The sequence below is a fragment of the Plectrocnemia conspersa genome, unplaced genomic scaffold (assembly GCF_051122295.1).
Source record: "Plectrocnemia conspersa isolate PC_06_02 unplaced genomic scaffold, ASM5112229v1 ptg000012l, whole genome shotgun sequence".
NCBI classification, from domain to species: Eukaryota; Metazoa; Arthropoda; class Insecta; order Trichoptera; family Polycentropodidae; genus Plectrocnemia; species Plectrocnemia conspersa.
The window spans coordinates 10,950,727-10,967,039 of NW_028277176.1; the positions used below are offsets into that span (position 1 = coordinate 10,950,727).

The 16,313-nt window shown below is 30.9% G+C and overlaps 1 protein-coding gene across 1 annotated transcript; it reads right to left on the reverse strand.

Moving 5' to 3' along the window:
- Positions 1–2,479: 2,479 nt before the first annotated feature.
- On the reverse strand, positions 2,480–5,600 carry LOC148228187 (uncharacterized). Its single transcript, XM_088200227.1, has 4 exons — positions 5,561–5,600; positions 5,312–5,462; positions 3,098–3,643; positions 2,480–3,027 (listed from the first exon to the last, which is right to left on the reverse strand). Exons 2-4 carry the CDS (start codon positions 5,376–5,378, stop codon positions 2,681–2,683), a joined length of 960 nt encoding a protein of 319 aa, XP_088056353.1. The 5' UTR covers positions 5,379–5,462; positions 5,561–5,600; the 3' UTR covers positions 2,480–2,680.
- Between the last annotated feature and the right edge of the window lie 10,713 nt (positions 5,601–16,313).

A 16,313-nucleotide genomic window follows, 5' to 3' on the forward strand; every position in this document is an offset into this window, starting at 1 on the left:
ATATAGTGACCATATTTTCCAAAATAAGAAATCACGAAAATGAAAATCGTGTTAATATTGTTCATATATAAAAAGTCGTAAAAAACCCAGAAATAATACTGTCTAATTCAAATTAAATCAGAAACCCATCAATTTGATGGGTTTCGTAAAGCTAGTGTTAATTTACTTCTCTTTCCATTCGTTGAATATTTTTTTTTAAATTATTTATTTATAATCTGTATAATAATACATAAATATGTAACAATAATTTTACTTATTTTTACATATGTGTATATACATTGAATAATTAACGATAAAAAAATATACTTTTTTTATGAAAATAATTATTTAATAAATTTTAGGTCATGATAGCTGATCCTACAGATTTTCCGGACGTATCAATTCAATACACAACTGTTCATCTGAATGAAGTCACTCATATTGAAGTTAAGCCGAGCTACATTGGCAGTTCTCCGTCTTTTATTCACGTTCCATATAAAAAGAGGCAGTGCAAATTTGCTGAAGAGGTTTTCTATGACGGATCTAATTATTGTTTTCAGGAATGCATTCTTGATTGTAAAATGGACTTTATATACAAAAGTTGCAACTGTGTATTATATATACACCCAAATAAAGGTATAGTAGCAAAGATATATTAAAAAGTTTCTGGTATTATATAGTAATTACAGTCTTGAAACTATAATCCTCTTCAAAGTACTGCTCATTTGACTTAATGCAACAATTATAATTATCTTACCGGTGATTTCCTTAGATCAGTAACATGCCTCCATTTAAGTTTCTGCTTCATTAGTTGCAATAATAAGTTTCATTGAGTGTACTTTAAAAAGAATAAGTTTCATAAAATAATTCTCCTTGTACTATGAGTAATAATTTATATTTCTTTTGCCGTTAGCTAATAGACGGATCTGCTTATTAAGTGATATGGATTGCATCATAAAACATAAAGGTTTTTATTTTGAATTAAAACATAATATACGTATATAATATAAGCTTATTTATATATTTTTAAGGATATTTCAACAGCATATCATTTCCAAAAGATGTAAATTCAAGTTATGGAATCAATTGCGATTGCGTTGCCGAATGTGTTGGAACAACTTATAATATCAATGTTATGCAAAGAAGTGTTTCTAGCATGTCTTACCTAAAGCAGTTAGGGTACATATACTTTTATTTTTTAATTTAGGATGAGTCAAGAAAGACTTTTAAAATAATATTTGGATACAAATTGCTGCTTTAGAAGTTTGGAGACACATAAATTTATAATATAATATATTTAAATAAAATTACATGGGTGATTATAGTCTAATCCACGATCATCCACGAGCATTGTTAAGTGTATTTATAAATTCTAGAATAAGCCCAGATTAATCGACGCTATGTTCTGTAAATATTTATAAATGAATCATATTTGAGTCTTTCTTGGCCCACTATTTATTTATAGTATTAATTTGTATGTGACATTAAATATTTTTTTTAGGAACCTTTCTTTGGTGAACAAAAGTATAGTAACTATTTCTTATCACAAAAATACATGCCCCCTGTATATAAAAGATGTCTACCTATATTGGAATGATGCGATTGGTAAATTAAATAACTAAAATATTTATGAACAGTGGCTTTTAAATCATCGGCTTGTGAGTAAGGATAACATTGTGAACAACTAAGTATATTGAATAGCACTCATCCAATTATTTAATAGCTAAACTTCATATTGAATCATATTTATAAAAGTAATGTCGAAATTTTTTAAATCACAACTAAGACTCAATTCCATAATTTTGTGTTGACCAAATTAGTGATAATTAGTTTAGTTCATCACTGAAAAACTGTTAAACCACCAAAATATGGACAAATAATCTTGAATTAATTTTTTTTAAATTCTTTGAAACGAGGAAATCACAGTAATCATATCAAGTGACTTAGACAAATCAATTTACAAGATAAAGATAAAGCTAGTCCACAAAATTGGTAGTCCTATTATGCCATTGATCAAGTCTGGCACATTTATATTTATTTAATTTAAAAAAAAACTATCAATTCATAGCGATTTACTTTAAATGGCTTTAATTCCCATTTCGCCTTGTATTCGCCCTGACAATAATGTGATAATGATATGATCAGTATTGTCTTCAAAGATGAGCGCTTCTTTTGTGCTCAATTGTATGTCAAAATGTCACAAGTAGAGAATTCAAACGCTTATATGTGCTGACATAAAAACTTGTTCTATGATAAATTATTAAAGAACTGCGAACAGAATGCTAGTTAGTTATCGATGAATAGATTAATTGAGTTTCTATATATCTTCAGATTTTCGACATGACTTACGTATAGTATATGATGTATTATATTTGTAATTAATTGTTATTATATTTTCAGCTTCTTACGGAGGAGTATATAGCTTATGTATCGGAGGATCTGTAATAAGTATTTTTCAACTGTTGTTCGAGTTATCTTTAGCAATATATAGACACATAACTAAGATGAGAAAGAAAACTTTATTTTTACCATTTGTACATTAGTATTGTGAATACAATTTTTAAATGTTACATAGACAAGTTGTGTTATAGTACAATAAATTGATTGCTTTGCAACTTTTTACATTAACATTGCAAAATAAAAATATAATCAATGTTACAATACAATATTTATATTGCAAATATTCTCTATAATAATCAATTTACAACAGATTAATACCTTTGCAACTATAAACATTTTCTTTGAAGCAGAATTTTCGAAAACTCTCATACATTACAGTTCTCGGATCTGCTAAATCAACTCTCGACTGTAACAAAGATATAACAGTGCCCAAAAATGCATGGCATGAGAAATCTGTAGAGAAATAATATCCCTGTCTGTCTGTGTTTATAACGCCAGCTACTTCAGGCAATGAGAGATTTTTCACATACTCTAACAGGTCATGGTTAACATTAAATTCTATAAATTCTTTCAAATTTTTACTTGAGTTCAAAATTAATTTATTAGTGTTGTCCAAGCTTGGCCAAGTTTTTGTCTCTTTAGTCTCATCTGAAATGTTAAAAATCATTATTAGTTTAATATGATAGATTTAATGAACAAGCATATTTTGTAAACTTACGTGTGTTTTCCTCTGGGATCATGTAATAATGGTAATTTGCAAATAACAGTGAAAATGGCATTGCGATTCCTCCATTCTCCCAAATAGTCAAAACCCTTAAAATAAATGGAAGCATTTCCGGAGCTATAGCTCTCCAGTGCTTTTGCATCGGACCGCCTTTGAAAAAATTGCTTAAAGTAGAACCAACAATTTTGACATTATTGCAAGTCTCCAGTTTTATTTGAAAATCTAATATTGTTGCTTGCTCATTTTGATACTCTATTCTGTGGTTATGCAGGATTAGGATATTTAGTATGGTGTTGGGATGCTCTTTTTCGAATTTTTTATATATCTTTTCGTGTTTATTGGGATCAAGAGATTCATTTTCTTTGAGAATGATGTGTGTATATACATTGTTATTTAAGTTATTCGTTTGGAGTTTGCAATGTGTCGAAGTGTCAATGGGTTTGACATTTCTGCTGACTTTTTCAATTCCTCCTAGAGACATAAAAATAATCCCGATTGCGCCACATATCAGAACTAACGCTATAATCATGCGTTTAAAATCTGAAACAAGTAACAATATATTGTGTAATTGCTCGTATTATGTTAAAGATCATGTACGCAGCGGTGTACTGTCAACATTAACCAATAATAAACTGGATTTTATCTTAATTAAACCCCTACTTTTAACATAAATATTAAATTACGATCGTATCGTTTATTTAACAGCAAAATTGCGAATTTTAATTGAAATGGGCATTTAGAAAAGATTTAACGCTGGTAATTTATTCTGATAAAATATTATATTAGCTGCGCTGCGTCGCGACGAAAAGGTTGATGTTAAAATAACATATCCTTGTCTTGGTCCATGTTTGATTTACTAAACAAGGATGCCCAGGATCTTTTCCATATTCAAGTTTCTCTAGAGTCATTGGAGAAGAAGGGGGGCAGGTGAGACACTTGCCCCCTTGAATTTGGTCAGAAAAATCTTTTCTGACCAAATTCAAGTCATTTAATGAAATACTATGAATTTAATGAAATCTTAATATTAACAAAAAAGTCCATGACTGGCCAACTTTTCTTGAATCTATGCCAAAAATATTTTTTGAAATAAATAATTCAGTGAAATCATATCGGAATACATTTTCACCAGTAGATATATATTTTTAATAGTGAAATCTGCAAGGTTTAAGTAAATTTATATGATTTCAACTTTTCTATATGCAGTAATATAAGATGACTATACATTCTCCTTTGAGTAGGATTGTCCTCAAAATTTTTGTCCTCCTTTTGTTCTTATTTATCCTCCTTGAACAAAAATGACCGGAGTGATCCTTTTTTATTTTTTAGTTCCCGCAGTATTTCTAAACGAACAAAAATTTCTGAGATGACATTTTATTTATTTTAGTGTCGTTTGATATTTTTAAAATCTGGTCCTCTCAAGTAATATATACATTTACATATGTACTTATAATTATTTATTTAGATGGGGAGTACAAGTGTTACAGTAAATGTGTATTTTTCAGTGAATTTATATAAATACTGCAAATACATTTTCACCAGAAGATGAAACTCAATTTGCCAGTTGTGAAACGTACGTTTGCTGTTCAAACCCAAACCTAACCTACACGAATTATCCAAACTCAACCTGACCCAATGAAAGTTCTAAAACTAATTAGTTTCAGAACTTTCATTAGGTCAAATTCAAAATACAAATTAAGCCAACTCATCTCTCAGGGGAAAATAAACGGAAGATGAAGTACAGACAAATGCTATTATTATTACTCCATTTACATTACAGACACTTGGGTTATACAAGAATAAATGTTACCACTATGATACTCGTAGAAGGTAATTGGAAAACCACTACGTAGTAATCCATTTCTTAGTGTTAAGCTCACTATGTAGCTTCTATTGATCATATATTTTTTCTATAGTATCAACGGTCTGTGATATACCTATCAATATTGTTTATGGCTTTTAAGTGTAAAAGATTATTTCAAAGTATATGACCGAGTATACGCGTTGCAAAAATGATGCTGACATTACGTGTCTAATAATGATATGACGCACACTAAGGCACGACACGATAAAATGCACATCGACGTTCTTTGTAGTCGTGATATTTTGATGATTATACATGTTTTAATTATGTTAGTGTCTAGTCAGCTAATCCAGTGCGTGCCGCATTTCTTCTAATATGGCCTAATTATTATAAATGAGCTAATTTACCTAGTTTCTTATTCGTATCACGCTGTAACCGCTCCTCATCTGCATATCTCGCTCTGAAGAAATTCATTTCTACTTTCGCTTGTCCTTTTATATTTCAATCTTGGTTCGAGATGAAGAGCTCTTCAACCCTGAGGTAGGCCGATGATTTGGTCTAAAATTTATGGATATTGCAATTAATTAGATGAATTATTGAGTAAAAATACACGTGTTTTGAATATGCATTTATAAAATACAAAGTGTTTTACTCACAAATTATTGTAATTGCGACAAGGTTTCCAATATGTCAGACGGCTCGTTGCGCTATTCTCCTCCGACGTCTGCGCCGGCTACCAAAAGACTGACGGCTAAAATGCGGCGAGGGCCTTTTATATCTGTTGGCGGCGGATTGGCGTCAAAACAAACTGCAGCGACGCTATGTATGCGCAGGCACAATTCGTTCACAAAGTTTCATATTTCAAGAATATTATTCATTAAAATACGATAATAGTTTCGTGGGAATTATATTTGTATTTTGTTCGCCTGGCACAACAGCCTGGTCGGTAGTGGAATTTTATCGGCTGTCTTTACCTTGTGACGTCATCAATAAAAGTATACCAAACGGTTAGTGGCGCTTCGTTCTCATTACTACCACGTTCCCTAAAGTGGTGACCGACAAATACTGTGACTTCCCATCTCCATCGATAAATCCACATGATGATGTATCGAAACTGCCTTTTTCAACAACGTGACTAGATTACATCGCGTCTGGGATGATCAAGGCATCACTACATCACACCACAGCGCAGCACTCCCACCGGCACCTGACACATAGTGAGTTCGAATCTTGAAAATCCATTTACTGTTTTTTTCCATTGTATTGCTTTGGCGTGAGCTCAGCTAGATACAAGTTCACGCATAACTTTATTATATTCTAAGCTGGAAGCTTAGAGAAAAATTCCATTAGTTCTAAACGAAAGAAGTCCAAGTAAAAAAAATTGTATGGCAGTGTTGCAGCGTATAAACGTTCAGAGAAAGGGGAGGAGATCAGCATTTTTACTTTCAATAGACTCATTGCACAATTCGGATACTTGGGACGAAGAGGTGATCTCTGTGTTATTCTTTCAAATATTAAAATTGACTTTCTAGCCTTTTGTTATGGATTGCATAAATTCGACAGAATGAAATTTTAAGCTCCATTTATTTTGGTGGGCGAGCCTTACGCTCAATTTATTTCGTTATTTTTGCTATACATAGCTGGTATTATATTTGCCTAAGCATGCCTTAGTCATAGTTAAGGCTAAAACGCCGCTTCTTTTCAAATTTAAGGAAAAAAAAAATAATTAACAGCTGACAAATTAAATTTATCACAATGCTTTTGTTTATTCTATCACTGAGGGACTATTTATTAATTATGGCCAGAGAGTGTTACTACATGATTCATTGCTTAAACCACTGCCGTTACCGGTAATAGGGCCCTACGAGTCCAACCCCTATGGGTGGCATCCAGCTTTTTAGGGCTAGATGAGCGGGAACCACCCCCCGTAGTACTACGTTATTTGTTAGAGTCTCAGTAGTGTTTCTCCCGAGTGTTATTGGGAAACGCTCTCCTGATCACCTGCAAACTGCCGCTTAGCTTTTGCATAGCATTAGCTTTGCATGCTTCTGCATTTCTATGCTTCATCCTTGAACATCACTTTCGTGATTCCTCAGTTCCAGTTACGACTCCCGGTTTGAAATGCAGTGCTTTGCTCGTCATTGGTAGTCCAAAGGACGCTACCTCGGTTGGGTGTTCACAAAGTTTACTTCCTCTTAAGAGCCTGAGGGTTTTCAAGCTTAAAAGAGGTCCCTCACTCTCCCACACTGTTACGGCGAACTCCAGCGTGTGGTCGACTGGCGCCGATTCATTATGGCCATAATTAGGCGGCACCCTGGTAACACTGACGTAACGGCGGCATGGTGAACCTCCACCGGAAGACAACGACCGGCAGGGCTTCGTCCGCCGATCTCTCGCATCATGTAATTTCCTAAATAAAAGTTATTCAATTATAAACTTACTTTAATAAATACTACCACAGTAGCTAAATCTGTGTCTAAAAACCACCCGCCATCATCCATCCGCCAAATTACACAAATAAGAATAAAAAATCATTTATTGTTAATATAAAATTGCATAAATATGTATTTTTCTTTAGTTTGCGTGAGATATACATAATGCCGCATTGGAAAATTCTTCCTTCGGTATTCGATCTAAATTTTCAGATCGAATACCTAAATTTACTGGTACTAATTTATTTTTGACGTTGAATATTTTCTCTCATATCTTATATTTTTTAAACGTAAAAAAATCAATAAAGTCAACAATAATTTGCAAACAAACTTTAACACAAAAGGAGCCGCGTCAAAAAGCTACAATCTGTCCCTTTGAATAATAATGTTTATTGTGAAAGTACTACATAGAAAGTGGGTGCTTTGGAACACAATATTCCGGTGGAATATTGTGTTCCAAAGCACCCACTCAAAGAGAACGGGCTCCGGGAATTTGTCCCCTCTTCCTCCCTCTTGGCAGGCTAGATGGTTTGTAAATATTTTTCACACCCAACGGCGATTTCTTCAGAACCGTCAAAATTGATGTTCCAGTCCGTCCCGTTTTGAGTTTACGAATTTCCAAAATTTTTTTCCAGGACGACTTTTCACAATCCATAATATAGTTCTGATGGCAATCGAAAATCATGACCTTTGTAATCGATTTTAGAGTACGAAATTTTTCGTAGACATGAGAGTTACGCGTTCTTTTAATGTAAAACATATTCTTATGTATAGCATTTTTTTTATAAAAACGGCAATAACCTCTTTCGAGAACCATATTGGATAAATTATGTTGGTCGTTAGATATTTTCTGGGTAAATTTTTTCTCATAAAAAAACATCGAGAGCAGAACCAACATTATCTGTCTGATACAATCGTTCCCAATTTCAATTTCACCGTTTGTGATAGATTTAATGCACCCATGCACTGAAGATATCTTTTAGCAATTTTTAAGCTGTTTTTGTAATATTTATGGTTATAAATAATTGCAATTGAAAGCACGCAACTATATACAAAATTATAAGTTTTCTCCTGACTAAACAATAATTTTAGATATTAGTTTAAATTGACTCCGCCAATGCTGTATTGATACCTAGATATTGGTTGAAAAAAAAATCCCTGGGGTACACCTCTTTGCACAGGGCATAATACGGGTATTGGTCTCTCTTTCTCCATTGAAACGTTGTATTGATACATTTTATTCATAAGAGATACGAGATGTGAGCACACACTAATGATACACAATTCAAATAATACATTCAATATTCTGCTACATATTACACAGGCCTTATTACAAAGCATAGTATCGCCAGCAAGTTGAATTTGTGGCACTTTTCAATCACTGGTGAATGTATTTGAACTCTATATAGTTCCTTTGCCTTTGTCGAACCTTTTGCTCCTTTGGGATTTAACAAAAGATACTCCACACATAACGGTCTATTGGTTAAGGTTAAAAATATTAGCTATATTATATAATACATTTAAAGAGTGAATTTTTGATTGGCAGTTCATGATTGGAATACGAAAATTTTATTGTAAATATTATATACAATTGCCGGAATTAACTTACCTGTATATTTTAACTACTATAATTATTACAAAGTTTTTCTTGTAAGTATTAATATAAGAAAAAATAGTTATTGATTATTTAGATTTAAGCGAGTTGTATGCGCCGTTCTGTATATGTTATAAAATTCGTATTAAAAAAATATAATGAATTAAATCAACACGCATTACTTTAATGATTAATTTTTTGACATGAATAAATTACAAAGCAATGGATTAATTTGTGATTAATTGACATTATAGTGTTTGATGTGAATAAAGCTATTCAGCTGTGATTGATTGATTAATATTGGCTTTCCGCACGTAAATGTATTATTAGGCATAATTGTCCAATACAAATTAGTTTAAAATATTATATAAAGCACTGTAACTTACAACAGATATACATATGCTCTCAAGTGATCAAACAACGAACTTAAATATGAAGTCAAGGAGTAATAAATTGCTGGATAAACAAGTAAGCTAAATTATTTATTATTATGTATTACATACTTAAATAAAACATTTTACAGAAATCAAAGTCAAGAGTTACTTGGCAATATTTTAAAAGTATATTCGATGACAATATATTGTTTTTTAATAAAATCACTATACACCGTTTTCGCTATGTTTTCAACAACCAAAGGAACACTTCTTGGAACCATAAAATTATATGGCTGATTTTGATTTTCGTCAGTTGCGTCGTTTGCATTTGGATGTCTTTACTCTTGAACACTAAATTTGAAAACAATTACACAATTATATCGGTAATAATATATATTATAATAAAATAAGTATGTTACATTTACATAATTCAATTGTAGATTTCTTCTAGTACACATCCGGTAAAAAATGTTCCATTTCCGTGCGTGACAATATGCGATATTAATAAAGTGTCGAGGAAGAAGTTTCAAGTTGTCAAAGAATTACTGTATGATAATAATATGATTTAGTTAGTAATTTAAAAATATTAAATAAATAATTTATTTTCAGGGTCAATAACAATATTCAGGAGGATGAAATTGAAGATTTTGGAAGGTCTTTATCGTCACTCGTCACATTTTCTACGTTTGACTATTACGATAAAAATATTACCGATCACAATAAGATTTTCTCAATATTGTTTGCAAATAATTATACAGTGGATTCTTTAATGAGACAGGTTTGGTTTATTTGATTAATATGTTACGGGTGCATTAATGCAAAAAACTACAACATAAAAGGTATGGCTAAATAAAACATAAATTATTTTATTTAGCTAAACAACAAGCTACAGTTACCACAGCATTAAAAATTTTTTGACACTTTTTTATAACCTTTGAAACATATGTCTAGAATAATACGTTTTTATTGCTATATGTATACTTTGTAGTTATTGGATAGTCGTCCTCAGAGTTACGCTTTAACTAAGAGATGTACAGGAGGCGAAGTTCAACAATAACATAATTAGCCCTAAATTGCCCTCTTTTCCAATTCGTTCAAGCTTCATCGAAATAATATGCTAATGAAAAATTTTGTCGAATGCTTTTTTAATATCGATATAGACTATATGAAACTGAGTTTTAGCATTAAGTGACTTTGTTGCAAGGTTTTTGACCGCGAAACGACGTAGACGAAAACCGTGTTGCTAGTCCACTAAAGCTTGATAGTGATTGTAGATATATTTGTTAATAATTATATCAAACAATTTATAAAGCACAAAATTCTATATTTTTTGATACAATATTCATGACCTTTTTGATGCATTTCTGGGCTGTCTTATAATAAAGCGCAATGTCCATATTTTTTATAAGCCTTCTCTAATATTTGCACTACTTTATTGTACTTTTATAATATATTTAAAGCGCAAAACTAAATGTTTATTAAAGTAAAAAGTATTAATGATTTATGTGCTAAGTTTTTAATGCAGTGTGTTCATGATTTCAGTTACAATTAGAATGCGATAATTGGCTTTTATTTTGTGCCATTGAAAACGAATCTCAAAACTGTACAGATGTATTTAAAATGATCAAAACATCAGAAGGGTATTGTTGTTCATTCAATTATATAGGGGCGACAGAATTTTATGATAAGTATGTGTAATATAAATTTTTCAATTTTCAAATATTTTACTCATGTATTTATATATTTGTACAGCATATCAAAAAATTTCAACACATCAGTCGACAAAAGACATCCGAAATACTTGCAGGGATATCAAATGTTAGTAAGGTTGTTAATGTACGACATCTTAATCAAAAATCTTTTATGATAATGAATACCATAAATATTTGTTTTAGTAATGGAGGTATTTCAGTATTAGTTCAAGTGAATATTGCTGATTATATGTCATCTGCGAAGCATCTATATGGAGCATCGGTAATCAAGTTAGCTATAATATATTTTCTTATATGCAAAATTAACTGACTCGATGTTTTTTTTAACTAATAAGGTGATAATAAATGATGCAAACGACTATCCTGAAACATCGTCATTTAACTTCATTATTCAAAACAGCTTCAACTTTGAATACCAAGTCACTCCGATCATCAGAGAGAGTACAGCGAGTGTTCAGTACTTACCCGCAGAAGTGCGAAAGTGTTGGTTTGAAAACGAAGTTCTCCATATGAAGAATAAATATAGTTTTCAAAGCTGCATGGTGCGATGTCGAGCTTTGGCTATTTATGAAACTTGCGGATGTATTCCATTTTACTATCCTCCTATCGGAGATGGTAAGTTTTATAAGTAAATATTATTTTAATTCCAATATGTTTAATGTCTTATTTTTATAGATAAAAGACGAAAATGTGTGCTATCGGATAATAAATGTTTACGTCTTAACAAAGGTATATGATCCTTATTGTTGACATTTATCGTGTATTTGTAGTAGTGGTTTCTTGTGCTAAACAAATATTTATAATGATAAGTAGAGAAAATTAAATACGAAACATATAAGGATTTCCAAATCTTCAATCTGAAGTAAAAAATTAATTACGTATTTTGTATATTTTATATCAGTGTATACTGACGCGAGTTACTTTGTCGCTCAGTATGAAATTTTGCAATTTTTTTATATATTGTAAAATGTCGCTGTTCATTTATAGATAATCTTTGAACACTCTCCATCTGACTGTAGTTATGCAGATGTTTATATAAGAGTCTATTTATATGAAAGAAAAACAAAACATGCATTTACTCGAAATCAGACACAATTTAAGAAAACTGTTACTTATACTTTCACCTCAGCTGGTAATTATAAAATGAACTTGATGCTGCTATCCAGAAGATAATGTTTATTGGCATACAATATTGTAGAAGAGCTTTTGAAAGATCGCGTTCCAAGAAGCTTAAATCAATAAATAATTCTTGCACGTGCTCAAATCTCGGCCAATATAATTGAAACAAAACCGTATCAGCTGAAGAGATTATATAGAAAGACAAGTCGCAAATTAAAAATTCATTATCAAATGTGATTGTCTGGACAGATGAAGGAATGACAGGGATTTCCCTGATAGCGAAGACAGTTATTGTTTGCGTTTTAAGGAGATTATTTTTTTTTAATAAATTTTGCTTACATAATAAAATATTCTATATCGCGTTTAATTTTAAATATATTTTCAGGAATTTATTATAGCAGATTTATAGAAAATAAATCATATGGAATAAGGTGTGAATGTAAAGCGGAATGTTCAGAGAGAGCTTATGAAATAAGTAAAAGAAGTTATAAAATAAAAAATACAGCATATGTTGGATCAGTTAAGTATGCATTATAATCTAATCCTATTACAAAACTTCTTATTTACAAATTAAATTAACCTCCAGAGCATCTACCATGCTTTATAATTAAAGTTACCGAAAATCTCTATATACTACTTTAGCAAAATTAAAACTACACATTGTTTGAACTTATTCGATTTGATAGACAATTACTTTTTAATTTATTGCTTCTTACAAGAACAGTTGTAAATATATAAAACATGCATCTAGAATTCACCCAATTATTGAAAATGCTCTGAAGAGATTTTTGTTGCAATAAATATTATTTTTAATAAATTAAGTCAACCTTATTATTTTTTTACCATAAAATAAATTATTTTTAGAGAAAATACATCTACAATATCAATTATGTCTGTCTTCTTTCCAAGAGCCGTCTGCCAAAAATACACAACCGATGTGTTTATGGATTGGAATGAATTAATAGGTATGGTTTTATAGCATCTCTATTTTTTTTAACCTTTCTGCTACAAAAAAATATATGTAAAATTACAGCCGGATTTCTCCTTATTTTATACAGGTTAAAATGATTTTTTTAAATATAATAAAAATGATATACCAATAAGGAATATTTGAGATTTTCAATGAAAGTCTGTGAACCATAAAATATTTTATTATTTAAAAAAAACTATGCAAATTATTATCTCTTATGATGTATATTAGATGTATCTCTGATTCGAGTTGACTCTGGCGAATCAGAGATGCAGAAATTGGTTGGTCAATGGCATCGCTTGCATATTTGCCAAATAAAATATGTTCACGCCTTGAATAAGTGAAACACATTTCAAGGTAGTTAATCCAAAAGTTTTTACGCTATGAGACGCATTGTCTGTTGCATTAGTTATGCACCAACTTATCAATTTTATGGTGTTTAACGAGCGGTTAACGGGCGGATGCTGGCTGGGAGGTGAAATCTCCGATAATTATGGTATATGTTAGCACCATTGTTGCAAGTGTAAATTACGCATTTGTAATATTGAGTATTTGTAAAAACGCGTTGCTATTTCCTTTCTTTAAGTTCTAAATTGAGCTTAGCTTTAACTGCGTAGCCGAGTGAACCTATCACAAATTTAAAATCTAACCTATATTAGCGCTTATATAGCGCATATCTATCACTTACATTCGAAGTTCGCTTCTATCGGCGCTTTTATTTGGAATTAATTTCCATGAAGAACCTTCATAAATAACTCTCACCAGTAACTACAGACTTGAAACAGACTTTCCTCAAGCGGAGATACGTCTATCATTGACTGAGATAGCAGCCGCTTCTCTCTTCGCGTCAACTCTGGACCAACTATGACGTCTGAAATTCAGAGTTGAACCAATATTTATAATAATAATCTATATTCAAATAACTAAGCTTTACTACATTTTGTCATTTTTTCTGTTATACATAAAAACAAGTTCGGAGTTATTTTCTTGTTTTGCACTGAATTAATCTCGCACTTTGCACAGTCATTTCAAAGAAACGTTGATGCAATTGAGACCTAATTTCTCACGTTTCGCTAACCTAATAATAAAACTGCTTCCGCTATACTTTATTTTGTATCTTTAGAGTGTTCTTCGTACATAATATAATATTAATAAATAATGTCATTTTTTTATAAAAAAGATAAAAAATATAGAACTACAAAAACATAAAATTTGACCACGAAAATTGTACGTATTAATAATATTTTAATTCTTGCAGGATTTTACGGTGGCATTACAAACCTTTTAATAGGCGGGTCTATACTGAGTGCTGTTGAAATTGTCTACTTTATTATTCATAAGTTAATAACATTTTATACTTTGCGCGTCACGCCAAGCAAACGAACTGAGATTATTTATTATATCGAATAATATATATAAGTTACTAGAGGGTGTTGTATTATATATACTTTTTTGTGTGACATGAGCTATGAGATATACATTAATGTTGCTAAGCAGTTTGGATTAGAATATCCACATTTTAATTTATTAACTAATTAATTCATTAATTCCGATTCTTACACAAATTGATATTATCATACATAAAATAAAGCAATGTGAAATCACGGAGCATCAACTTGGATAAGAAGGCATACAAAACATACATGTATATTAGAATAGGGAAATGGACTAATGATTGCATGAAATCAATTATGATTATGCATCAAAAAGAGTCCACACAGAAGTGGTTAAATTACTACCTTTAGTTGATAAGTTAATTTTTTTTTTATATTTCAATTAAATATATATTGTAACTTTTTATGTTTATTTTAGATTGTAATAAGTGTTAGAAGCATGTATGTTATTATTTATTAATTTATATTATAAAAATATTAATTATAGGAACAAATTTGTATAAAAAATATAATTATGAAAAAAATATATTATATAATTTTAAAAAATAAATGTAAAAAATATATAACTATTTTATTATTGATTATTAAATAATATTCAAAAATAAAAAATTACATAAAACGTTTAAAAAAATAAGTATTACTCTTAGATTATACCTCAAAAAGTAATTTAACAATCTCCTACAAAAATATTTATCATACTGAATAATAAAAACATCTATAAAACACTACGAGAAACCAAAATTTAACAAAGAATATCTTCAAGCTACCAGTACCAATGTCACACATATGGCAAATATCATCCACGGCCATATATAGCTCTCCTAAACATCAAATAGTTAGAGTTCTTTAAAACACTGAAACAGATCTTTCGTCGGAGGCGATTTCAACGCTAAACATCCTTTGTGTGGCTCACGACTACAAACATCCACGCTAATGCCTTCTCTACACTCTCTCGAAGTTGGACAAGGTTGGCTGAAGAACTACCAATAAAGACGATAAGATTTATGACCATTATATAATGCAACAACCAGACCTAACTACTTTTCAACCCAAAAAAAGGTAACTAAAATAATTCTACTACTAAAACCAGGAAAAGAGTCGGACGATTTTACATCAACAAGCTTTCTACCAATAATGTCAAAATTTTAGAAAGTTTAGCATTAAAAATAATACAGCTCATAATTATAAATATAAAAATCATTCGGATATAAGAATCAACATTTATAGATTCACGAAAACAAAGTGTGGCATCCAGAGCTACTTTATAAAATCAAGCGACAACTTTCTCATAATTTATTTAAAATACTTAAATCATATCTGAGCGATCGCCACTTCTCATGCTTGAAGGAGTGCCACAGGGAAGTGCTAAGGGACCAGTACTGTATCTGTTATTCACTGTGATCTACCAACTGTGAAGTTTTTAAAACTAGCAGCTAAGAGATTACAAGACCCTTCAAGCAAGATACAAGCATGGCTCTGAAAATGGAAGACAAAAACCAATGAAAACAAATCTCTTTATGTTACCTTCACGCTAAACAAGGACACTTGTCCTCCGGTCCAAAGCGATCCCAAGATCAATTAATGCAAAATATCTAGGGATTCACCTTGATAAAGGTTTGACTTGGAGAACTCATATTTTGGACAAACGAAAGCAACTTAGACTTTGAAATAAAATACTGATATACAAAACAATAATGATGCTGCTATGGACCTAAAAAGCTCAGGTCTGAAGTGCTTTTTCCAGGTTAAATATACACATTATATAATACAAAGGTTCTAGAGCAAACTGCTCAGTATACTAAACATTTTAGTAC